Here is a 27,052-nt window from a genome sequence, read left to right as displayed (position 1 = left end):
GATGGTAGCCTTTGTTACGTTGGTCCCAGCTCTCTGCAGGTCATTCACTAGGTCCCCCCGTGTGATCCTGGGATTTTTGCTCACCGTTCTTGGGATCATTTTGAGCCCACGGGGTGAGATCTTGCGTGGAGCCCCAGATCGAGGGAGATTATCAGTGGTCTTGTATGTCTTCCATTTTCTAATTATTGCTCCCACAATTGATTTGTTCACACCAAGCTGCTTGCCTATTGCAGGTTCAGTCTTCCCAGCCTGGTGCAGGTCTACAATTTTGTTTCTGGTGTCCTTTGACAGCTCTTTGGTCTTCACCATAGTGGAGTTTGGAGTGTGACTGTTTGAGGTTGTGGACAGGTGTCTTTTATACTGATGACAAGTTCAAACGGGTGCCATTGATACAGGTAATGAGTGCAGGACAGAGGAGCCTCCTAAAGAAGAAGGTACAGGTCTGTGAGAGCCAGAAATCCTGCTTGTTTGTAGGTGACCAAATACTTATTTTCCACCATAATTTGCAAATAAATTATTTCCAAATCAGCCAATGTGATTGTTTGGTCTTTTTTTTTTTTTTTACATTTTGTCTCTCACAGTTGAGGTCTACCTATGATGCCAATTACAGGCCTCTCTCATCTTTTTAAGTGGGAGAACTTGCACAATTGGTGGTTGACTAAATACTTTTTTGCCCCACTGTATATACCAATATATTAGTTGTTAAAGAGACAAAGTATCAGTGGAAATCATTTTACTTTGCATGTAAGTTTTTAAAATGTGAACAGTCCTTTGAATTCTGGAAGATATCATTTAAAAAAAAATACATCAAATCATCAGATCATCTTTGGGCAGAAACAACATTCTTCAGTCCCTGATTTATACAAAGACATTATATGTAAATAGTGCAGCCCACCTTAGATAATATTTAAGATTTCTCTTCCATTTTAATGTCTTTCTTGTCTACAAGAAGGGGGTTGAAATCAATATAGGCACTCTTATTTTCATTCTCAATGAGTTTAGTTAGTGATGAAACAGGCATTCCTATGCTTAAATATCAACGTTCCATTCATGTATTCTATTTTTATCTATTTACGTACTTATTTATGAATTGCTTCTCCACAGTTTAAACTCCCAGTTTTCAAGGTTGACTCAGTTTACATACTCCCGATTTCGTTAACACTAAGTAAGCAATGTATTTAGGCACAACTACTTGACAGTGCTTTATTCAAGTGTTGTAGATTTTGTGCACAAATTAAACAGTTCTGTGTATTTCTTTGCAGTTGTATGTATTTTTGTGTAAGCATGATAGCACGGAAAATATATACATGTTGCATGCCCATTTTATTTAGTTGCTGTTTAAATCAAATATATGGCGGTATTTAAAATTGTTACTTTTATTTCAAAATATGCTCTCAGAAAAGTTTTATATGCAATAGAGAACAAATTTTCACTGAGTTATGTCTTTAAAGCGTCTATTCGCTGTTCTGTGGTAAATAGATACAAGCTACTACTTCTTGAGATTGAATATTTACAATTTCTTGATATTAATTTTATATTTATATCAAAGCTTGCAACCTTCTCTGACAAAGGTTATCAATGTTTAATGTCTTATAAAAGGAACTTAAAAAGCTGAAAAACATGGGTTTGCTAATGGACATGGGAACCTGAGTACTATGGAGTGCATGAAGTGGTTTGTTTGATAACTTTGATTACTTAGAAGGGCCTCTGTGACTGCAGATTTCAACCTTAAATTTCAGGGCAAAATGTTATTTTTTTAAATAGGTAGTCCCTGACTTTCAACATTTTGTTTAGTTACTGTTCAAAGTTACAACAGCACTGAGAAAAGTGACTCATGACTGTTTTTCACACTTATGATTGTTGCAGCATCCCAGTGGTCACATGATCAAAATTCAGACACTTGGCAATGGACTCATATTTATGGCCGTTATAGTGTCCCAGGGTCATGTGATTTCCTTTTGTGACCTTTTGACAAGCAAATCAATGGGGAAACCAGATTTACTTAACAGTGTTACTAACTTAACAGCTGCAGTGATTCACTTAACAACTGTGGCAAGAAAGGTGGTAAAATGGGGCAAAACTCCCCTAACAACTGTCTCACTTAGCAACAGAAATGTTGGGCTTTGTGGTCATAAGTCGAGGACTACCTGTATAAGCAAAAAACTAATGTGGATTATTTTGATTCATTTCATAATTCATTAAATTAATACGGGTGTAAATTTTAAAAGCTAAGTAATGCAATAAGAAACAAATTAAACAGAATGTCAAACGTTCCTTGATGGATTTTGTATATTTTGAAAAGGTAAAATTCAAAGGAAATTTCAAGTGTGATTGTAGCAGTAGATCTTGTAAATGAAATGTGTAATCTTTTATTCATGAAACATTTATATACATAAACAAAGTTTAACAATATATATTTCTATTCCTTTCCTACAACCTGTCATTTCTTTAAGGTGGTTTTTTAATGTGACTCTTGTGCAGTTTTACTCTGATCATAATAAATTAATGATGCTTATGTTGTGCATAATACAGTAGCTTTATTATATGTAATAGTTAAATTATAATTAGCATTCAGTTGAAACAACACCTGGTCTCGGGTCTCTTCACTTCTTCTCAAATATAGCTAAAGAAACTTTAATTGCTTTTTTAGATTAATTAAAAAATATTATCTCTCATCTATCTATCTATCTATCTATCTATCTATCTATCATCTATCTATCTATCTATTATCATATATATACATATATATTTTCTTAGATTTTTCGCGGGTGTAGGTATGCTGATCTTGTTGTATTCGGGTCTTTTCCCGTGTAAGATTGAGATTGTCTTGGCAATGTTTCGGCGAGGTCTCACTCGCCATCTTCAGGCTTCATTCACACAAACACAAAGCCGAAAACACCAGCCTGAAGATGGCGTGTGAGACCTCGCCGAAACGTTGCCAAGACAATCTCAATCTTACACAGGAAAAGACCCGAATACTACAAGACCAGCATATATATCTGTCATCTATCTATCTTTTATTTATCTATTTATTTTCCACTAATCTCGTCATAATGTGATTCTTATTAGGATCTGGGCAGTCTTACCATTCTATCATCAAAATAACCTAGCACCAAATCCTACGTTAGGATTTTTTAAAAATTACCTCAAAGCTGCTTTTCCAAAAAGCAACTGGGCTGTTATTTTTTTTAGGAAGGTATTTCACTTTGTGAGTTGTCTTTGGGTCTGTGGAATCTCCAAAGATATTTTAAAAAATTACAATTTTGGGTATGGAAATGTTTTTTAACTCTATCCTAAAGCAAGTTAAATTTAAAGAAGGCCAATATTTTCTAGTTTTCGCAGAGGTTAATTTGTAGAGGAAGCAAGAATATGCAGACTAATGTCTCATTGTTGTATAGTCCTCTACTTCATAAGTTTATTAGCGAGTTACAGAGGCACTTTAAAAAGTGATTTATTGTTGTTTTCCACATTTATGATCATTTCAGCATCCCTGAAATCACGTGATCAAAACTCAGACAATTGCCAACTGACTCAGATTTATGACAGTTTCAGGGTCCCGAGTCATGTCTCCTGACAAGCAAAGTCAATGGCCATTCACTTAACAACTGTGACAAGGAAGGTGTTAAAATGGGGCAAAACTCACTTAGTAAATATTTCAATTAGCAATAGAAATTGTGGTTGTAAGTCAAGGACTACCTGTACATCTTCATAAAGATCAGTTATAGCCTAGCATTATGGACAAATGCAAGCCACTTATATAAAAAAGATTGTTTCGGTAAACCAGTACCTCTCTAAAACAACAGTGACCTTGCTAATTTTCTTTTTGTGGTCCCCTGAAGTTATTCCAGAGTGGGTAGGCCCTAATGTTTTATTTTTAGTTAAAAATAATATAATTAGAGATGATTAAGAGGGCAAGTGTCTTACATCCTTCTCGTAATTAAAATCCCTTCAAACTGCCTCAGAAAGATTTTTGGTATCTCCAATTGTAATCTTTGTGTCATATAAAGCTGATATAGCCCTTGAAATGATGGAGGTTCCTGCTGTAAAAGAAAAAAAATATATGTAAAAAGTAACTGTATTCTAAGCATATACTTATGCATGTATGAGTCACTCTCTTCTATATTTAAGAAGCTGTTATTTGGGCCTGTTACATGGTAATTCTATATGAATGCAGTACGATTGCAAACACAAACCAAGCTATTCCTTCTTCTCCAGCTGTTTTCACCATCTTGTATACTGAACACCATCAAAACGTTAAGGCAGGTACTGTAAACTGTGCTGGATCAATGTCCTTATATCTATTAGTAGTGCATCCAGTTGGTTTGATGTTCAAGGAATTATTATTGATACAGGGAACTTGCCCTACATAATTCTCCAGAGCATGACTTGAACATCTGCAGTTCAGAGATGGACAGCATCACATCACTCTCACGGAAGGATGTGGATGGCTCCAGTGTTACTTTGTTTTAAAGATTATCTGTGTAAATTACAATCCGTGCCTGGCAAAATCAGTGTCAGAGTAAATCAGAAGTGCTGATTATTGAGATATGAAACCAGTTTTGCTGTTTATTAACAAAGGAAGTGGGTTTCTTGAGGTAATGCTGTATATGCCAACTTTTAAATGCAACAATTAACAAAAAAAGTTGTGTCCGTGAGGTATACTAACTTAGAAGTTAGATTAAAACTTGAGAAACCCAGATGCACATTCTCATTTCACTATGGAATTAAAATATTTGTATTAGTCAGTTCCCCTGTAGGTTATTATAAAGATGAAAAGAAGAGCACAGTGTAGTGTAATAGTTAAAGGCACCAGATGAGAAGCCAAGAGACTGAATTTTAGACATTCTCTAAATATTAATCCAATTAGCCAGTCACTCTGTTTCAGCCCTAGGAAGATAGGCAGTGGTAAACTACTGCTAAAGTGTTACCAAGAAAATTGCATGTACTTGTCCAAGCAGTAGCTGGAAGTTACTACTGATTCAGTGGCACAAAAAATGGGGCTGGAGGTGAAAAGAAAGCCTTGATTACTGCCTTGAACCTTCCCATAGATCAGCAGTCCCCAACCTTTGAGACTTGGCAGCCTGGCTGTGGAGAGGGAGAGCAGAACTGGGACATATACACACACGCACAGCCCTTGCCAAGTGGTGGGCCGGTGTGCATTCACACAACTCGACTTGCATGAGCAACAGGCAGACATGTGCGTTTGCCCATTGGCCCTTTGGGTGCCCAGGTTGAGCTCTACATGCACACTAGCCAGCCCGTCACATGGCCCAATTTTGAACATGTCATGGCCCAGAAGTTGAGATCCCTGCCATAGATATGGAATATAGGTATAGAAATGAATTTATCCTAATATGTAAAAGAAATTTGGGGATTCTTTTGTATAAAAATGAAATATTGTGAGAAGGAAAACCAAAATCATGACAACAAATGGAATAAGGATATAAAGTATTAGCAAATATAGATAACTCTCAACTTACACCATTTGTTTAACTACCATTTGAAGTTAGAGTGGTGCTGAAAAACATGACTGTCACAGTGTCCCCTTGACCCCATGATCAGAATTTTCCCCATAGGATATAAATGACATTGTAGGAGATGATCAGACTGAGCCCGAGGGTGAGGTCAAATGCATCATCAGTCATGAGTCCCTGCACACCCACAAGAGATCTAGGTCCAACCCACCTTGAATTCCTTCTTAACTCTCACTTATTTTCTTTCATTTTTAGTAGTTTAGATTGTTGTAGAGAGCTTAACCTTGTAATAAATCTTTGTGCTCATGTGATCTGCCTGAATCTCCTGATTTCCCCTGAGGGATATTAAAGTTTTAAATTTGTTTAGGTTTTTCATACAGAGGAGTTTTGAAAGAACATTGTATAAGTTTGGCTAAAAGAAATGGCTTTCTAGCTGAAGCTGAGTATCTGAATGAATATAAGAATTAACATTTTAGGAAGAGGTCATTAAAACAAGCAACCACAAATTTTACATAGTACAGAAATGATTTTTAAAACTTTGCAAATAGAAATTTATCGTTAATCTGAAAGTTTTCTTCTGGATACAAAAATGATACTCAAATAAGTCAAGCCAAAAATATGACTGACAGAAGACTCAAATAGTTGTTTAATTACAGGTCAAACAATAGAAAATTGATCAGCAGATAAAATTTATTATGATAATGTGGAGGAAAAAAGTTAGTTGCAAAACAAATGAAAAGCATAACCCTATAGCATGGTTACAACAAGCACCAAATATTTGTTTGCAAAATATCTAAAATATGATACAATAGCAATATTTTTTAAAAAATTCTTGCTTTACAAAAACAACCATATGTTGTTAATATATTTTATGGCATGTTCATTTTGTCTCTCATTACTGGCTTTTGCCTCTGAAGATCATCTTGTTCTTTGTTATAGACTATTATGCAAGAATAACTTGTTCTTTTGCTTTTTTACCCCATTTTTTAAAAAGAAAAAGGAACTAAACAGCAATTTGCTGAAATTGGGGATTGGCTTTCCCTCCCAAAAATTGAGAGATCTATTATCTTTTACAAAATAAGAAAAATGTATTTACTGCCTATCTCTTTGCAGATATTTCCACAGTAATGTCTGGAATGAATAATGTTTGCTTTCCCAAATCTTGATCTTTGGTTTCTAGCCAGTGAGAGACAAAGAAAAGTTCAGCAAGAGTTTAATTATAAATGGTGTTTGGTTCAAGCAGAAAAAAAAAGGCAAGCACTTATTCTGATTATTCCTTGGACCTTGAAAGAACATTTGCTGAGGGAGGGAATGTGTATATATTAGCAAGGGGGTTGGTTGATGCTTTGTAGTCTTCCTTATCCAGCTCTGTTGGATCCTACTGCACTATGAGACAAATAAACAACACTGGTGTTTCGCTCTGAATTTAGATGAGAGATTTGGTGGTCAAGCTGGATTTGCAGTGGGGACATTCTCATCCCATCTGTCTGTTTCAGTGGAAAAGAGAGCATTGGCTTCATTTGACCTCGGTGGTATCGCCACATTGGCTCCATGGTTGGAGTTACTTGGAATGAAAGAAGGTTATCCCTTTCACACAAATAGTAATACTAGGCAACAGCAGAGAGGGATTAATGAAACCTGCAAATCCGTATAATCAGCAAAAGATAATGTGTTCTTTAAATATGGAAGGGTCCTGCTCCTAAAAGAACTTAGATTGGTTCAGATACCCAGTTAAATTGTTATATTCCTTCATCAGGTAAGAAACTTTTAAATCTTGAATCTAGTTCAGCAGAGCTCCTAGTATGAAGTTGATTAGCAAGTACTTTGTTCTGTGGAAGATAAATCCTTCTTCTGTTCAGATAATCTGAATAATTTGCCATTCTTTTTAATCATATATTATGCATGCTCATCTCTTTTCTTTAACAATTGTTTTTCAGTTGAATATATTTGTGTGTGCTTTTTAAAGAAAAACAAAGCGCAGGTATATTGCCCGGATATTATTTTATTTTGCTGCAATAAAATACAAGCTTTTAGTTTCATTTTTAAAAAAATTTTAATGGATTTTCCCACCTGTGTTTTGTATGTTGGATTTGTATGTTCCTGAAACATAATTCAAATTTTGCCCCATTTTTATCTTGGTTAAATGTGTAATGGGACAATCCTGGCAAATGTTATCCTGTCTTGTAATGCCGTCCTGTCTCTCCATTCATGTGCAGTTTTAAATGAATCTATAATTTTGAGTTTATGACCTGATTTTGTCTATAAAATCTGTGATTATAAATTCCAGTTCTGAATGAAAGTATTGGGGTGGGGTGGGGTTGAGGAATCTTATGAGCAGCCTTCCCCAACCTGATACTATCCAGATGCATTGAATTTCAATTCCCATATTTTTTGACAACACACTCTGGAAAATATGAGAGTTTACATAATAGAAAATTTATGTTTGGTAAAAGGAACAGATCTATAATGGAAAATATGGAAGAATTGCTCATTTTATGCTTCTTCTTGTGAAGTGAGGCTACTCCTAGGCAGACCTATGAATTTTGTACCCTGGATTTATTGAGCCACCATACTCCTAACACAGGAAGTTCATAATACTTTTAAAAACCAAGAGCAATTTCAACTCGGGTACAATTTGAAAATTCTGCCTAGTCTGCTTCTTTCATTGATCATTGATATATCTCAATGAAAGAGATAAAACTAGGATAAGGTGGCCAGGGCACAACCTGGATATCTAATTTTAACTAAGTAGACCTTTAAACGATGCCACAAAATAAGGAGATGAATACACCATCTAGTTGTTCCTATCTTCCTGCTTCTAAGCAGTTGGGGAATTCCATGGAATGACCAGGATAAGAACAAATAATCCAAAACAGCAATGCCAGCTGGATCTGCTAATTCAACATGGTTTTTCAAAGGACATCCCCATCTTAAAGTATTGAGCTGTACTGGTTGTTTTGCAGACTTGCAGGACTAGGCAATAATTGTCTTCTAAAACTTTGGTGTTTTTTAATTCTCCTTGTGTAGGACTTAGCATGAAAAACTCCTCCAGTCCGTAATGCTGTGTAACTTCTCTATAAAGATAAATCCAATCTGCTTCATAAGGCAAAAAGGTTTTCGCTGAATTTTACTTTAAGAAAAAAAATGGTCATTTGAAAATGGGCTTAGCTTTGAATGTTTCAAACCGGATATCTAACCCAGCAATGTTTTTACAGTGTTTTTTCTCCCTTACAGCCTACCCGGACATCCTCAGAGAGTATTTACTCAAGGCCTGGATCCAGTATTCCTGGTTCACCAGGACACACAATCTATGTACGTATACTTTCATAAAATGTTGTATTAATTAGCTTTTGATTTAGTGTTATGTTTTTAGAGATGTAACGATTTAGATGTATTATCATTCATGAAGAAAAGCAAACAGTTCATGACCTGAGAAATCAGAATTATTTCCTCATGTTACTTCCTTTTTATCAATTAGATTTTTTAAAAAATGTGCCAAAGTGATGTGTCTTATTAAAAAAAAACCTTTGTAAATTTTTGATTTCTTATTTGGGTATTGTCAATAATTTGGGTGTTGTCAATAACATGGAATTTAACTTACAACTAGTCACTTAGAGACCATTCAAAGTTATGACCAACTCTCCCAAGAATACTTATGGCTCAGTTCCGACAGCCACTGACAGCTACTGCCCCTTCGGTATTCACATGACCGCATTTTGTTTGTTGGCAGCCAGCTGGCATTTATGACTGTTTGCAGTGTCCCATTTTCACATGATCAGATTTTTTTTTTTGCGGAAAACCAGCATTTACTTCTGTTTTTTGGCAAAAATGTACCATAATAAACAAGGTTCCTTTAACTACTGCAGATTTGCTTAATGATTGTATTTATTCACTTAGCAACTTCAAAAAAAGTTGTAAAATTGGGTTGGTCACATGCTGTATGAACATCACAACTTTACAATTGTAATGGGCAGACTTCATTACAGTTGTAAGTTAAGGGCTATCTATATTACAAAGCTGTAATTTAAGGAAATCATTCTATCCCCTAATGAGTGGCCGACAAACAAAATAAAACTTGGAAATGTCACTTTTTGGGGGGGGGGGGGGTCTGAATGTGATGTTTTGTGAAGTTGGCAAAATAGAAATTGCTGTGGGCCATTAACATGAGTATATGTATGAGTAACAGTTCAATATGGTCCCAAGTACTGTTCTTATAGTGCTCATAATTAATCAGTTTACATGATACTAATGCCTGGATGCAGCTAAAATTCACTGAGTCATAAACTGTGCTTCACTAACTAGCCATGTTAGTCAATCAATAAAATTCATGGAGATTTTTCTCCTCACATTTTCTGTGATGGATGTGGCTCACTAATTTCAAGCTACAAAGTATACTTTGAAGGGAAGTCATCGTGTTGAGAAATTGTGACTTTTCTATCCTCTTGTTGTTGATTTTTTTCTACGCTTCTTTGATGAATTGATGATGATCAAATCCAGTCTTAATGTAATAAAAAGGGCCATTTGATTGAAAATGAATTTGGGGAGTGGACAAGAAAAAGAGATGGGTTTTTTTGGTGGTTTTTAACTGCATTTGTTTTTCTTACAAGCAGAATTTAGAACTGGATGTTATTCAAATGAATCTACAGATTTGTATTTACCTGTTTTCTTTGATTTTTTTTAAAGGCAAAAGTAGACAATGAGATCCTTGATTATAAGGATTTAGCAGCCATTCCCAAAGTCAAGGCAATCTATGACATTGAGCGTCCAGATCTAATTACTTACGAACCTTTCTACACTTCTGCCTACGAAGAGAGACAAGAAAGACAGAGCCTTGGAGAGGTAATAAATTGGAAGTTCAATTTTGAAACCAATTCACTTGGTTTGTAGCCTAGCTTCTGCTCTTTTTATAAATAGCTGATGAAATGGTCCAAATGCTTCATATTTCTCAACTTCTTGATTCGTTATAGCTTTGAAAAAATGTGAGCATTGGACGGTGCTGTTTCACTTTCCTTTTTCATTAATAACTATGTGTGCAGGGATCCCTGTCGCACAGAGCTCTTCCCTCTCACATTCATGCGCATGCTTGACGGGTGGCAGCCAGAAACCTCTGAGTTTGAAGCACTCAGATGGGCAACAAATCTTCAGTATTTATTTTTCCTAGAAAGTGGCATAATTTCTTAAAGAAATACTGCTATGTGGGTAGAGCATCTGTCTGTGACAGGAGTAAAATGGTGTCTGAGCACAAGAAAACTTTATTAGAATTGTAAGAATGACACTTGAGTACATATTTCATATACACACACACACACATGAGATCTCTGTGTTTGCACAGAAACTTTTTTTACATTAAACTAGCTATGTCAATTGGAATGGAATAGCATTCACCCAGAGATCAGGATGTCTCAAACACTTCTGGACCTATGTAGGATGTTGAAGACCTTGATGCTCCTTCTTGGGCCAAATCTGTTGGCAGATTACTTTGTTTCAGTCTTTCTGGATTGAATATGGAATATTTGGACCCAGACATAAACTATGTTGACATGTTGTTATTAATGTGGTATTTTATGTATGTTATATTTATACAGAGAAAAGAAAAACTAATATATCATTATCCCAAATGTTTTGATCATATGTACCTCAGGTTCACTGCACAGAAATGTTTTCACAGAGTGCCACCTAGTGGAAGCCAAGAAATACAGATATTTTATTTTGCTATTGAATCTAAAATTCATTTAACAATTCTTAACCATTTTTAATGAAAAAACTTGATTATCTACCACTTTTGTGCTATAGCTCTGATCCATTTTGTCTTTGTTCACATTTGCTCCTCAGGCTGCATTTCTTTTCAAGGGCCTCTACTTCCTTGTCTATCTATATTGCTGATTTTGATTTTGATTTTAACTTGTTACTCATTTCATCCATCTCAGATATTTTTCTCACTCTTGGTTTTGTATGTCAGTGTATTTTTGAAGAAGCTTACTGTTGTTATATAATTATTAGAACACCATATGCAGTTTAAAAATGCAGATATTATTAGTAGGATAGATGTTATTTCCATATGTAGATATTTCGCCACCCTTATTGCGTCCGCGGATAACCGCCCTGCCGCCCTGTTTAGGGTGACCCGCTCCCTCTTGTCACAGAGGACACAGGGGGCACCCTTACAGGGCAGAGCAGAGGAATTTGGGGAATATCTGCAGGACAAAGTCGCTCAGATCCGGAGCGGATGGGCCCCACTCAGTGGACCAGACGGGCCGCCAACAGCGAGTCTTGTGAGACCATCCTGGGAGGAGTTTGATTCTGTTGCCCCCGAGGATTTAGATAGGTTACGTGGACGGCTGCGACCCACCACATGTTTAATGGACCCGTGTCCCTCCTGGTTGGTACTGGCATCTTGGGAGGTGACCCAAGGCTGGCTTCTGGGCCTGGTGAATGCCTCATTGGGTGAGGGATCCTTACCAACCGCCTTGAAAGAGGCGGTGGTGAGGCCCTTGCTTAAGAGGCCTTCACTCGACCCAATGGAGCTAGCTAATTATCGTCCAGTCTCCAACCTTCCGTTTCTAGCGAAGGTTGTAGAGAATGTGGTGGCGCAGCAGTTTCCACGACACCTTGACGAATCCGAGTATCTAGACTCACGCCAGTCCGGCTTCCGACCCGGGCACAGCACAGAGACAGCCTTGGTCGCGTTGGTTGATGATCTCTGGAGGGCCAGAGATAGAGGTTGTTCCTCTATCCTGGTCCTATTAGACCTCTCGGCGGCTTTTGATACCATCGACCATGGTATCCTATTGCGCCGGTTGGAGGGGATAGGAGTCGGAGGTACCGTTTTGCGGTGGTATGGCTCCTACCTCTCCGACCGGAGGCAATGTGTGTTGACAGGGGGACAGAGGTCGACCCCGAGGCCACTCACTGAAGTGCCACAGGGGTCGGTCCTCTCGCCTCTCCTGTTCAACACATATGTGAAGCCGCTGGGTGAGATCATCCGTGGTTTTGGGGTTGAGTATCACCTCTACGCTGATGATACGCAGCTGTATATTTCAACTCCAAACCACCCCAACGAGGCTGTCGAAGTGATGTCCCGGTGTTTGGAGGCCGTCGGGGTCTGGATGGGGGACAACAGACTTAAACTCAACCCCTCCAAGACTGAGTGGCTGTGGCTACCGGCACCTCGGTTCAGCCAGCTGATCCCATCGCTGGCCATAGGGGGCGAACAATTGCCCCCTGTGGAACGGGCGCGCAATTTGGGCGTCCTCCTTGATGCCTGGCTGTCAATGGATGACCATGTGGCAGCCATGGCAAGGGGGGCGTTCCACCAGGTTCGCCTGGTGCGCCAATTGCGCCCCCTACTGGACCGGGATGCCCTACGCACGGTCACTCATGCGCTGGTGACGTCCCACCTGGATTACTGCAATGCTCTCTACATGGGGCTGCCCTTGGGACGCGCCCGGAGACTGCAGTTAGTTCAGAACGCAGCCGCGCGGGCTGTGATGGGGAGTACGAGGTACTCCCACGTAACACCTCTCCTGCGCGAGCTGCACTGGCTGCCTGTGGTTTTCCGGGTGCATTTCAAGGTGCTGATTACCATCTTTAAAGCGCTCCATGGCACGGGACCTAGTTACTTGCGGGATCGCATCCTCCCACATACATCCCTGCGGCCAATACGCTCACACAGGGAGGGACTTCTCCTGGTGCCGTCCACTAGGCAATGCCAGCGGGCGACACCGAGGAGTAGGGCCTTCTCTGTGATGGGCCCAACCCTCTGGAATGACCTCCCCCCGACATTAGAACCACTTCTGACCTCCGCTCCTTCCGGCAAAAACTGAAGACCCACCTGTTCCGATTAGCAGGCCTGGCATAATTCAACTGTCCCTCCTGGCAAATGTATTATATCTGGTTATTTTAGGGGCTTTTTAATTTACTGTATTTGTTTTTAGGGGTTTGAATTTATTTTATATCTGCTTTGTACAGTTCTTTTAACTACATTTTAACCTCCTCCATGTCAATTGTCAACTGTACATATTTAATTTAATTTTATTGTATCCTGTTATATTTTGTATGAACTGTACACCGCCCCGAGTCCCTTGCGGGAGAGGGGCGGTCTAGAAGCATTAAATATTATTATTATTATTATTATTATTATTATTATTATTATTATTATTATTATTATTATTATTATTATTATTATTATTATTATTATGTATTGGCAGGGTAAATATCAACCCTAACATGTTTTAAAAAGAACTACTGTTAATTTTTATACAGCGATTGTAATAGGCATGATTAAAATAGAACTGAGAAAATTTTAAGTAGATTCATATTTATGCTTTCTGGGGACCTTGAACGAATGGCCTTTTCCTTTCTGGCCTTGACTTTCTGTCAATTCTGCTTTCCATTGTAAAGTATTCAATCCCAATTGTAACTTCAATCCTGGCTTGTATTTTGGAAAGCTTGACTTAGATGAATCAAGTAACACAAAATAGATTTTAGATTTTACTAGATTTCTTTATCTTCTCTGTCGTTGAAAGACTAACACTTATTCTAATTCTGCTCACTTTGCTTTCATTGTGCATAATATTGAATAATTGAAGTTTTGATAAGTAGTGAATGTGTAAAAATAATATCTCATATAGTACAAAAGTCTAATTTAGGAACATGTTATTAGATAGTCAAATGAATCATACTATGTTCCATTAGTTGGGTCATATATTATCATTTCTTTTTTGTACTGTCAGAGTAGGAAGAGAAGAAAGAAAAATGTAATGATCATGAAAATGGATTAGATTGAACCCCAGCAAATAAGACCATAAGTGGCTATTATTCATGATGACTGCATATTTTCTCCCATATAGAGGTTACTAGAGAACAAGAAGAATGGTCCTAGTTTTGAGATTCTATAGACATCTGACTGGCCTCTGTAAAAATAATGTGCTGGACTTAGATAGGCTTTGATCTGAGTCAGCACACCCATCATAATGTATTTAATCAGGGGTGGGGAATATGGCCCTTTTATGACTGATGGACTTCAACTTCCAGAATTCCTGAGCCAGACATACTGGCTTAGGAATTCTGGGAGTTGAAGTCTGCAAGTCATAAAGGGGCCATGGTTTCTCACCTCTCATTTAATTGAATTGCATTATAATTCTTTTCAGGAATATATCCATGGGCTCTTTAGATGGTTGGACACCAGTCATGTTTTCTGCTTCTAGATTGCAAAGAATTAAGGGCAAACTCAGTTGTGATTTTTTCTGCTGAATTGATAAAATGCCCTTTACAAGTTGAATATTCAATTATGAAACAGGGCTACCATTTATGAAACCCTAATAGTTTACATTTTAAGTATTAATTCAGACCTGGGGGCGGGAGGGGGATGATTTATCACTAAGCCACAGGCTCTCCTCCTTATCAGCTGAGCCAGGGAAATAGGTATGTGTTTGTGTTACAACCCCTGGTATACCCAAATATGGGAGGAAGCTCACTACTCCCCCTTTCTGTCCTTCGGCTCATTACAGAAAACCATCCAGGCAGAAAACCATATTTTTTATTTTTAATGTTGCCTTTTTATATTTGTGTTGTATTTGTGCTGATAAATAAATAAAGGGAGACTAGTATAGATCTATATTCAAGCTATAAGCCTGTGGCTTAGTGGCTAAGACTCCTGCCTAATATGTAATACAGCCCAGGTTCAAATCCCAGTAAAGGGTATGGCTAGCTGATGAGAGCTAAATAGCTTGAAATAGATCTATACTAGTCTCCCTTTATTTATTTATTTATCAGCACAAATACAACACAAATATAGAAAGATAACATTAAAAATAAAAAATATGGTTTTCTGCCTGGATGGTTTTCTGTAATGAACACATATACATACACACACACACACACACACACACACACACACACACACACTATATATATAGTTTATAGTAAGGAGGTTCGTTACTTTACTGTTTTCTGTTAAAATGTATGAAAATGAAGCAGTTATAACCCTTTTTTTTCCCTTTCAGAGTTCAAGATACGGCAGTTCTCCTGTGCATGATGAAAGTGTAAGTTCAAAAAACAGGATGCAAAATTCATAAAGTGATAGATGATATAAAACAAATTTGCATTAGACAGTTTGTATCTAGTTTGATTGATACATACATGCGCGTGCACACACACACACACAAACACACACACACCTGAAGAGTGATTGTTGGATAAAATAGTAATATCTTTAAATCATAGAATATTAATTTATAACAATTTATAATTTATAACAAGCTGCCCAGATTCACCTTACAGGGCAAATAAGTAGCATAAAATGTAATAATTAAATAAACAAACAAACAAACTTCTGGACAAATAAGCATTTGGCATGATAGGTGACAAGGTGCAGAAAGTGCAGACAAAGTTCAAATATGAACTTAGGTTCATATGAATAGTTGTGAGAGTTCCTTTAGAATCATTTGTTAAATAGCATTTCTTTCCATTTGCCTACCACAGTTTTTTTTTAATTGCAATGTGTTTCAGCTCAAGGCACACTGAAAAACTGCAATGTGGCTTGCGCTGCAACAAGAATATGTGGTTAAACAGATACGCCAAACTTCATCACAAATGTAGGTTCTCCAGGACATGTTTAAGAACTCATAGATGCATAAAATTTGACCTAGATCTTATTTTAAATACCTTTTGGCTATATAAATCACAGAATGGTATTGCTAATTGTCTCTTTGCTTCTGTACATCAGAAAATGAAGATGGTAAAGCTAATAAAATCTCATTTTGGTGTGAAATGGCCATTTTATTTGGGATAGCTTTCATTGTAAACATTTTTGTCCAAGATATGTCAAAATACTTATTCCTCTTTCTCTTTAAATTTACAGTCAAAATGGAATCTTTTTAAGTAGGACTTCAGTATCACATGTATTTGGTAAATTCCTAATAAAATTTCAAAATCACTGAAAGATAAAGCCTGTTACATTTATTTATACTGTAGAATTGCAGTAGTTACCTTACTAATGTTCATGATAATTAAGTTTTCACTGAATGAAATAATTACTGCAATTATTTATGAAACTTTGATCAGATTAAGCACAAATTAGCATACTTGTGACCTTAAACTCAAGCAGTTTCTTAACTCCATAAACCTGACTCTCAGAATTGGATTAAACAATCTTTCTCATGACATTATCAATCATCTGTCATTGATTTGATATAACAGATTTCACCAAAATGTCTTACATGTAATCTCCTTTCTGCTATGTCTTTCAGTCACCAAGGACACTCTCTCCAACTCCATCTGCAGAAGTAAGTTACAATCAAACATTCTGTAATCTTGTTAAATTGATGGTATGATGGTGAGATAATTGTTTTTGTAAAAGAGATGAAGCCCTTCCCAATTCTACTTGCTGATTGTCCTGTTAACAGTACCTGCATCACAAAAGATAAATGTTTCCTTATAGCTAGGTATACCTAGCTTGGTATTTTATGATCTAGTATGATACAAGTGAACCTACTAAACTTGAGTAGAAGGTACAGCATAAGTAGAAGGACATCTATTTTATTTATTTATTTATTATTCATGCTTCTAGACCGCCCCCTCTCCCAAAAGGGACTCGGGGCGGTGTACAGTCCATGCAAAAATCTATGGAGATTCTCAGTTATCCGGGTCACGGTTGTCCAGTTGCTTCTTGAAAAAGCACCTTCGGGATAAGTAGAAGGAGTTTTATCAGGTCATCTGCTATAATACATAAAATAATATTTTCTTCAGGGTTATCAGGATATTCGAGAACGAATGATGCACCGGTCAACCAGTCAGGGTTCCATTGGATCCCCTGTATACAGTCGCCATAGCTACACTCCCACCATGTCACGTTCGCCTCAGCATTTCCACAGACCTGGTAAGGCTAATGAAAGCATAGAACCAAATTTTAGAAACTATCATTCTTCATTCTTTAACTTTTAGAATCTCTAGAAGAGGGATCTACTTCTTTCAATTTCAAAGCTATTTTATTCATTATAAAAGTGTGTTTCCTTTTCTTTCTCACTTTTTGTTAAGTGGGTCTTTATTGTAGAAGAATAGGGTATATCTGCTAATTAGAAATGAAACAATTTTCTGAAATGGATTATATTATTTGAGGCAATAATTAATGAGGAAAACATGTAAAATTGCATTTATCTAGTTTCTTTCACCAGCAAATAAGTCTGAATTTTAGGTTATGGGCATTTTTGAATAAAGTCAGGGTTTTTTATTTTTTTTGAATATTTCTTAATGTAACTTTTGCTTGTTTAATGAAAATGTAAAACCATTTCTTTTTTTTAAATGTCTTTATTAAACCCTAGGGGAAGGAAGTTGCAATATAGTATTTTTTTTAAAAAAAAGAGGAAAGAAATGTTTTTTTAAAAAAACCTATCAGGAATTATTTTCACTGCTGAAATGCTAGACGTACATACAGAAATAAAACAATCCCTGAATCAAAGTCAGTTTCAGGTGACCTTGGTAATGTTATGAAAGTTGCCTATCTTTGCCTTTTTCTGTGATTTGTTTTTTCAATTATCTAATTTAGTGATCAGTACAGGACTACCTAAACAATCACTCATCCAAGTGTTATTAGAGTCAATTTTGTTTGACTTTCACCACCTGCCAAAGTCCTATAGATACTGCCACCTTGATTCAATTAATTATCTTCTATTACATCTAGGCTTTTCCTACCCGAAATATTCTGCATCAATATTAATTTGGCAATTTGGCAATATACACCATGTTAATACTGAGTACCCCTTTTGAAATTTTACTTGAGCTTTAAAATTAATATAACAATATGAAGTTAATACTTTTTGAAAGATTTTAAAATTTTGATATCATAGGAAGTCAGTTGGCACCATCAACAGTTTATAGACACTCAGATTTTATTATTTTTCTAGAATTTTTCTTCTGGTAAACCAAATTAAAATTTATGGTGATTAGAACTTACATTCTATTTCTAAAATGATTCTTCTCTAGTGCTTATACTATATTAAATGTTTTCATTAGGAGAAAAAATATTATTGTGGGAATTATTTGTTTGATTTATATGGCCACATATTTGCTAAGCAACTATAACTTTTCTTCTAAAGTTAGAAGATATATTAGCACAATATATAACAAAAATAAAGCTTTTATTTGTAATTGTTTGGTCCAGTACTTCCCCATATAATTGTTCCTTGAAAATAAGTTAAAAATGAGAGTTGCATGAATGCCAGTTCCACCCTCTTTTTTGTATATAAGGAAATATAGATTTAACTTGAAATGAAGGAACATTCAATGTAAATTTGATTTTTCCACATTTCTTTCTATGAATTTTTCCTGCAGTAAGAAACCTCTTTCATTTCCTTTGTGTAGTCCTCAGATTCCTACTTATGACAGCTTGTCCCTGTGTTTCCCTCAGCCTCCAACCACTTTTTCCTGCTTCTGTCTTATTTGGTCTTCTCTTTTCTTTGTTTCTGCTTTGTCCTGCTTCACGAATCCTTGCTGCTGCAGAGCTGCTGTCTAATGGTGTGCAGCGGTTAGCCCTCCTACGCACTAATAGTCCAATCTCTACCCACAATGATTCCCGCCCCTACTCCCCTTTCCGACACCACTTCATTCCCTATGTCAAAGGTAAGGAGACAGGCCATTCAAGCTAGTGTCCAAATGACTGGAGATTTATTAGCATTCCAGGAAGCTAATAAGCCACATCTCCATAAAATGGCTGTCCACTCCGTGGTCCCAGCATGCTCAGATTTTCGTCATAGCGATTATGCAAGACCTGGCATATCTTCTTTTCTTTGAGAAAGTATGCCCTTTCTAAGGGTCCTCCATAGATGAAGTGGTCCTGAGTAAAGATTTCTTAAGAAAATGTGACTGTCTGAAAACTGAGATATTTATCATTTTGGGAGATTAATTTGGAAACAGTTATAGTAAATTTATCTCTCTTTTCAAACACACTGACATGACTCACATTTTCCTAATCTTAGAGTCCCAGACCACATACTAATTATGCATGCATTTTAGGGGTAATCTTGCATATATATCAGCTTCCAATATAGGTTTACATAGATATATATGTTTGTGCATATGTCTAAAAGAACAGTTTCCTAGTTTCCAAAGTCTCCAAAAACATTATTTCAAACATTTGGGATGGATGCTATGTTTACTGTAAATGTGTCCTTTCATCCCATGCACTTGCCTTTTGAATATAATGGAGCATGCTTATTTTGCAAATTTAAAACACTAATGTAGAAAGGTGCTTTACATTTTGTCCATAACAATTGTCAGTGATTCTCTGGCATTTCAGAAAAGAGGATTTTTTTAAAGTTCTACTTGCAAGTTCCAAAAGGAAATCTGTGAACTTGTTTATGGAAAATATGTATTCTAATACAAAACCACGGCTTTTCACACAATGATGTGATGATCAGTTGATACAACATTTTGTCATCCGAGACTGATATAATATTTTAACTTATACAACTACATTCTGAGAATTCTCTGATTCTTTTCCAGTTGTCTTGCTCCATCTACCACTTTGAGCTTCGTGTGCATAAACCTAGTTCTCCTTAATGGCTCTTACGTCACCTAGTTCCTGTATTCAGCATTACTTACTCAGGAATGGTTAAATAGTAGAATTGGTTTAATTAATGAAAGAGAAGCAAGTTTCAAATACAGCCTAATCATGCATGCTTAACCTTCCAAAAGCAATATATATATAGTATACATAGATCTCCTATTTCCTATTTATTCTAGTATAAAATACAATTGCAACTTTTGTTTTCATTTTGTTTCAGTCATGAGGTCCCTTAAAAACAGAGGCACAGCTCATATTTGCATGCAGTTGATGCATAAATTCTAGTTCTACATTTCCATGTTTATCTCATGCTTTTCAAGACATTCTCCTTCCTACTGTCTCTTTTAAATCTGTCATGGCAAAGCTTCAAGATCACTTCATAGCTACCATTTTCTAAAAAGTAAATCTATCTGGAAGATTGAATTTGTGATTTGGGTTGATATTTCAAATTCAGGAAGTGGGGAAGTAAATATATGGGAATTAGGTGGAATCAAATTGGGATTCTTTCACCAATGAAAGTTCTTCATTAGTGGAACAATGTCCTATCATACCTTCTAAATCTGCTCATGTATCCTGGAAGATTTCTGCCTTCCTAATTCAGGGATGTAAAAAAATCTGGTGGAAAATCACTGCGGGTTATGTATGTCATAATTATTTTAAAGAATTGTGAGAATGTGTGACCATCAGTGACTATTATTTTCTTTTCATTTTTCAGTCCATACTCATTGGCAGCTTCAACCTGGGCTGCTTGGAAGCTTGCTACTGCACTTTGTTAATTGTAATGGTTATGAACCTAGTATTTTTCTCACTCAGTGCTTTCATAATACTAATATAGCATATTCCCAAATATAAGGAGTTTTTCCTTCTAGGAATTCTTTTCAACTAGCTCACTAAATGAGAAATAGGATGCTATCAATAACCTATATAATACAATACAATGCAATGCAATGCAATACAATACAATACAATACAATACAATACAATAGTAGAGTTGGAAGGGACCTTGGAGGTCTTCTAGTCCAACCCCCTGCCTAGGCAGGAAACCCTATACCATTTCAGACAAATGGCTATCCAACATCTTCTTAAAGACTTCTAGTGTTGAGGCATTCACAACTTCTGGAGACAAGCTGTTCCACTGATTAAAACTTTCTTAAGGCCATTAGGATACATATTTGGTCGCTAGATGATCTTTGCTAATACTGAAAAAAATAACAGAATATTCACTTGTTTATTACCCCATAAGTGTTGTGGGAGTAGGATCCATGTTCTTTCCGGATACTTTCAAATGAGGAACAGCTATTGCTGAATTGGTACATCAAACTTAGGATCAATGATACTAAGCAGCAGATTATCTAAGAAATAGATTCCTCCAAATGATTTCCCTGCAGGTCATGATATTAGAACAGGAAATATTGACACTGCTTGATTAACCCAGCACTTAATGATACTCTGTTGCTCTTGTTTTAGAAGTTCTGCTTTGGACTTTCTGTTTTCATTTACTGCTTTTCGTGTTAATTTATCTCTTCATTTGCATCTTTCTGTACATATTTTAAATTGAAGTACAATATTCCAAAATATGCAGTGTGCTGTTCTAATTAAAGAGATATGTGTGTGCTTCCTGAACAGATCCCCATAATAGTGGTAATTTATATTATAAATTATTCCTGAATCAATTATGTGTCACTTCCATGGTGAACTTGAAACCAAAATTATTTTAGCATAATTGTGGGATATATGAAAGGTGTAATATTTAGATTATGCAGTTTTTCTAAATGTAGTTAAATAATGAGAAATATTAGTTCCTTACCCCATAAAACTCAACCTTTTGTAGAAGAATATCATCTTGAAGGAAACCAAATGTATCAAGTTAGTCCAGGGTTCATGATTTGTGATAAAAAGTGTGATGATGCTTGAACCATCCTGGAGGGTTTTGTTTTTAGTGCTGGACCATGGACTTAATTACACCTATCTGGACTCTTTGTATACTTGGATATGAAATAATATTATAGTTTACTGAGTAGCTCCAAGAAATAAAGCAACATAGAGATGTCTTGAGGGCTGCTGGAGGAACATCCTACATCAGGACTTGCTTGTATCAATAAAGGTAGCAAAATATATGTATATCTCCATCTTTATTGGATCTGCAGATGACTGCCAAGCAGCTCTGTTTCAGATAACCAAGTCCTCTTGGGTAAGTAAAAGCTGGGAAAGCCCCAGCAGGGCTACTGTAAAAAAATATTTTTGTCATCTTAACAAACAAAGTTGTTCATCTTTGCTGTGAGTTGGACTCTGGTTAGTGAGATCCTTTGAAAGTGACATTTCAAAGACATATATGAGCCTTTACAGCTAGTTGGATCTGAGGAAGTAGACAGGGGTCTTGTGCTGTCAGCTTGGCCCCCTGTGTTCTGGACCCATGCTACTTCTGGTTGATTAAGTCCTCCTGGGAAGTGGCATGCAGGTGGGTAGAAACAATGGTTAATGCCTCTTTGTGAGAGGGCATTGTACTGACTCCTATAAAGGGAATGTTGATGTGCCCCTTTCTCAAGAGGCCATCCTCGAATTCAGTGGTGCTAGACCATTTTCATTCAGTCTCCAACCTTCCCTTTTTAGCGATGGTTGTTAAGATGCTAGTTGGCATACAGATACAAAGAGCCCTGGATGAAGCACATTATCTGAACTCATTTCAGTCTAGAATCAGGTCAGGGCACTGAAATGGCATTGGTCATACTAGTCAACAATTTTTGGAAAGCTCAAGTTAAGGTGGTACAATCTTTGTGGCATTCCTGAACTTCTCAATGTCTTTCAGTACCATCAAAAATGGCAATCATCTAGATTTCACGGGTGGGAGTGAGAGATATTGTGTTATAGTGATTCTCCTCCTTCTTCTACGGCTGTTTCCAATCAGTGTTGGTTCTTTCCCAGACTTGCATTATGGATGCCTTAGAGCTCAAGTCTTTTGCCTCTTCTTCTTTAATATATATGTGAAATTGCTGGGAGAGGTCATTTGCTCTACTAGTATTGGCCAAGCACCTTCAAGCTATAACAGTCTGGATGAGAAGAAGCCAGCTTCAACTTATACCTGGCAAGAGGGGGGTCCTTGAGTTTCAACCCTCCCAGGTGATATTACATCTTTGACTTTGCATGAGGTGGCCCTACCTTGGGCTGAAGTGAGTCCTCCTAGACTCATGGTTTCTGCTTGAAGAACAGGTTGCCACCAAGGCTAGGTGTGTGTGGGGAGACTTGTGTAGATTTATCTAGTGCACCAATTGCCCTCCCTTTTGGTCTTGCTCATGGTCACTCATGACTTGATCACTTCCCATTTGGATTACAGCAGTACATAATACATGTGGCTTCTCTTGAAGACTGGAACTTTCACTTGGTCCAAAATGTGCAGGGACATGCAGTGATTATAGGTTTGTCCATGTTACACCCTTGTTGTGTGAGCTGCACTGGCTCCCAATTTCCTTCTGGATATAATTAAAATGCTGGCTCTTTCCTTTAAAACCCTAAAAATCAGGTTGTAAGACGGCCTCTCCCCAAGTTTGGATAAAGTGGACAAAGTCCTAGTCCCTACCCTTAAATGTTGCCATTTTATGTATATAGGAAATGTATCTTCTTGATGGCATCTGTCTTATGGAACACCCTTCCCATTGAGGTTTGGTAGGCCACCCTTTTAGGCTTCCTAAAAGCACCTAAGATTTGCCTCCCCCCCCCCCAAGTCCTTGGATAGGATGAGATTAACAAGAAGAACTTTTAGTAGACTACATGTAAAAGTTTAACTATAGTGACAAGTTTTGATGTTTGTGGTTTTAATATTTTTATTGCACACATATGTTACTTTAATTGATGGTAGTGAGCTGCCCAGGGGTTGATATAAGATGAGCTATATAAATATTTTAAATAAATAAATGTCTGCACAATCCTGTTGCGAGCCAAAAGTTGGGGACTTTATTATTTGCAGTAATCTTCCTGAAGAGAAGGATCTCTTTCATGTAGCCAGTTATGAAATCCAAACATGCTTGGAATCAAAGAAGATATTACTCATTTGTCATTTTGTATCTATACTTTGGAAATGGATAACTGCCTCACTGGAATTAGCCATGCAGTTGGTAGGAGAGGAAGGCTAGTTATGCATTTCTTTCCCATAGTTTTAAAAATGGGCTACTCAAACATTTTCTCATTGTTCTTTCTGTCATACTTTTTTAGCTAACCTTATCATTTGGCAAAGTGGAAAGCTGACCAAGTGGTTGATTTGGCTATCTTAAATGGATAGCACCTATTTATAGACATAGATACAGATGAACGGATATTTCCAGTAAAATTGAGGCATCTTTGTCTCTCATCATTATCTCTGCCCCTCTGTAAAATAGGTTTGAGATTTTTTCCACTTTAAGTGCTAATCCATGTATCCTGCCTTGACATGGAGAGAGAGAGGATAGATTCAAAGCTTTTACTCTTCTGTCTCAGGCAAAAAATGTTTGGGCCAGCTTTGCTTCCCCAGAAGCTTATCTGGAGATGATTCTCCAATGAGGAGTAGTGTGGTTTAAATTAATAAGAAATGAATAACTGCACCAGACATTAACTGCAATAACTTGTAGCCTCTTTGCTCATTTTTCATGTGTGATCATTTTAAGTATGGAGCTTCTTTTGCATGAGAATTAACTGAAAAGCCGACCTGATTTGCATTTTATCTAGCAATAATTTTGCCAAAAGCTGTTACTTATATATTGAAATCCAGTAATTCCAACTGTCTTTTTCCATTCCTTTTCACATCTCATCCATGTAATTTAAATGCATGGTACCCTTATGCATGCTAGTGATAACGAATGAGTGAATGAATGAATGAACGAATGAATGAATAAATGAATGAATGAATGCAAGTTGCCAAATTCCAGCCTAAGGCGAATGACTCCTTTAATATGTAATAGCAGTGCCTTACAATACTAGCCACATTACTGAACTCTCCTGTATATATTTTTGTTTGTTTTTCCTTCTCTGGTTTCCCCTTGCCATTGACTTTTGGTTGGGTTTTGACTTATGCCTGCTTCTTTACTGCTCTCTTTGTTTTGTTTGTTTGTTTGTTTTTCCATTCTCCTCATTGGAGGCAATGAGCCGTCCAGCGGTCGGAATTCCCCCGCCCCTTATCGGCCCGACAGTCGCCCTCTAACACCAACTTACGCTCAGGTCCCTAAACATTTCCATGTTCCAGGTAGGAGTGGCATTGTGTGTCTTGGTGTCTTGTCCGAGTGTAGACTGTAGTAGCCTTTGTAACCCTTTGTTTTTGTTTCCATTGCTGCATGCTGTTTAGTTGTTTTGAACTTGGGATATACCCTGAACTGCTTTGAGATCCAGACTTGTTCGCTTAATTTGGGAACAATTAGAAAATGCTGGATATGGGGAGATGTTTAGTTATAAAGTTAACATTTCTCCAAATCATAACATTGATGAAACAGCGATACACAGTGGTGTAGTTTAGTGCAAGGTCCTAATGTTTTTTTTCTTGTTTGTCTCAGAGTTATACCATGTTAATAGTGTGTAATATTTTTAACAAAGGATAAAATATAGGATGCAGTCCCAAGCATACGAAAGAAATTAAACATTATCAGCTTTTCTTATACATTTTCAAAAGAAAAAAGAAAACTTAAGAAAAGTGAGAGGAAGAATTTACATGAACATCATCTCAACTTAAATTAATTATTAAATTGGTCTTATGTATATGTCCATATCATACAGCACAATTGATTGATTTAGAAAAATATATAATTAGTAATACATAGTGGTATAAAGAGACAAAATATAGAAATAGGCCTCTGCTGAAAATCCCATGGCAACAGAATGCTTTGTCAATATCGAAATGGAGGTAAGTTCTTCATACTTTTGTAAAATTAAAAAAGAAGGGATATCCTTCATTCTTCTGGTGTTAGTTTTTTTGTTCTCATTGGTACGTGCAATATCCATTTTGTTTGTCTTCTGATTAGTAACCACACAATTGGTACATAATTTAAAAAGAACAGGAGTCTTTCAATAAAAACTCTCAAATTAATAGAGAGATACCATTTTCTTAAAGGGAGCTACTGTAGGGCCCAATCACACCCAATGATTAAGTGTGGGAGTTGAACACTTCCTCTCCATAGGACTTAATAATTTCTGTGATTTGTCATTCTCAGATATAGATGTGACATGTAGATGCCAAAATACCTTTCCATTTAGTTATGATGTGTTGATATTATAAATATGTATAATTCCCTCTACTTTTGTATACTTAATTTACTATAACCTAAATTAAGTATTTATTAATTATTTATAAATTATATTTTAGGCATATTATTTAAAGGTCAGTTAAATGGAAGAGATTCCTGAAGTACTTACGACTGTCTTGGTCAGCATGTTGCTCTTCTCATTATTCTAATAATCCCTAAAAGGAAAACTGACAGGTTGGCATAACTATGGAGCCCCCGTGACACATGGCAGTAGTGATCAGTTTTCTGATATTTCCCATTTCTCATTTTTCACTGCAACTTTTGTTGCCCTTTCACTGAGAACTGTTGTCCCTTTGGGGGTCAGTGAGGAGAGCTATAAAACCATGGGTCACTTTAGTTACTTTAGCCAAAAACAGACCTGGTGTGTAATATGTAGAGATTGTACTCCAGAAGGTTAGCAGAATAGGACAAAAAGATGGACTGTGTGCAATTTAAATTAATGAAATTAATGAAGTATATTTAGTACCTAAAACTGTGGGAGAGCATATAAACCTGGAGCTCATGGCATGGATCATGCTTTCAAATGATAGCGTATCATGGTGTAGTGTAGGAGGGTTTTAGGATACAAATGGAATTAACCTTTTTTATTACATCTTGGATATTCCCAATTCCAATAGTTTTCTTCTCACTATAGAGCGCTCTTTCAAGAATGCACATCTCAGACGATTGGAGTCAAAAACCAAATGAACCCTACAGCCAATGTTTCTAGTAATACAACCTAATTTTCAATCTCGTGTACATTTAATATGACTGTTACA

The 27,052-nt window shown here is 36.7% G+C and overlaps 1 protein-coding gene across 15 annotated transcripts in view; it reads left to right on the top strand.

The window, feature by feature from the left end:
* Positions 1-27,052, top strand: part of ABLIM1 (actin binding LIM protein 1) — a 216,355-nt gene that overhangs the window by 159,127 nt on the left and 30,176 nt on the right. For 14 of the 15 annotated variants that reach the window (XR_014175431.1, XM_081953535.1, XM_081953525.1 and 11 more), the window contains exons 9-13: positions 8,709-8,786; positions 10,158-10,313; positions 15,479-15,517; positions 16,724-16,759; positions 17,223-17,352. Coding sequence is in view for 14 of the 15 variants with exons in the window: in XM_081953535.1 (XP_081809661.1) it covers positions 8,709-8,786; positions 10,158-10,313; positions 15,479-15,517; positions 16,724-16,759; positions 17,223-17,352 (439 nt within the window). In the remaining variant the exon portion in view is untranslated. Of the gene's footprint in view, positions 1-8,708; positions 8,787-10,157; positions 10,314-15,478; positions 15,518-16,723; positions 16,760-17,222; positions 17,353-18,971; positions 19,092-25,138; positions 25,244-27,052 lie in introns of all 15 variants that reach the window. The other variant, XM_081953529.1, reaches the window with a different exon arrangement.

This window comes from Natrix helvetica (genome assembly GCF_964273705.1).
Source record: "Natrix helvetica genome assembly, chromosome: 5".
Taxonomy (NCBI): domain Eukaryota; kingdom Metazoa; phylum Chordata; class Lepidosauria; order Squamata; family Natricidae; genus Natrix; species Natrix helvetica.
The sequence above is the reverse complement of the archived record's forward strand: the minus strand, read 5'-3'. Positions and strand labels throughout refer to the sequence as shown.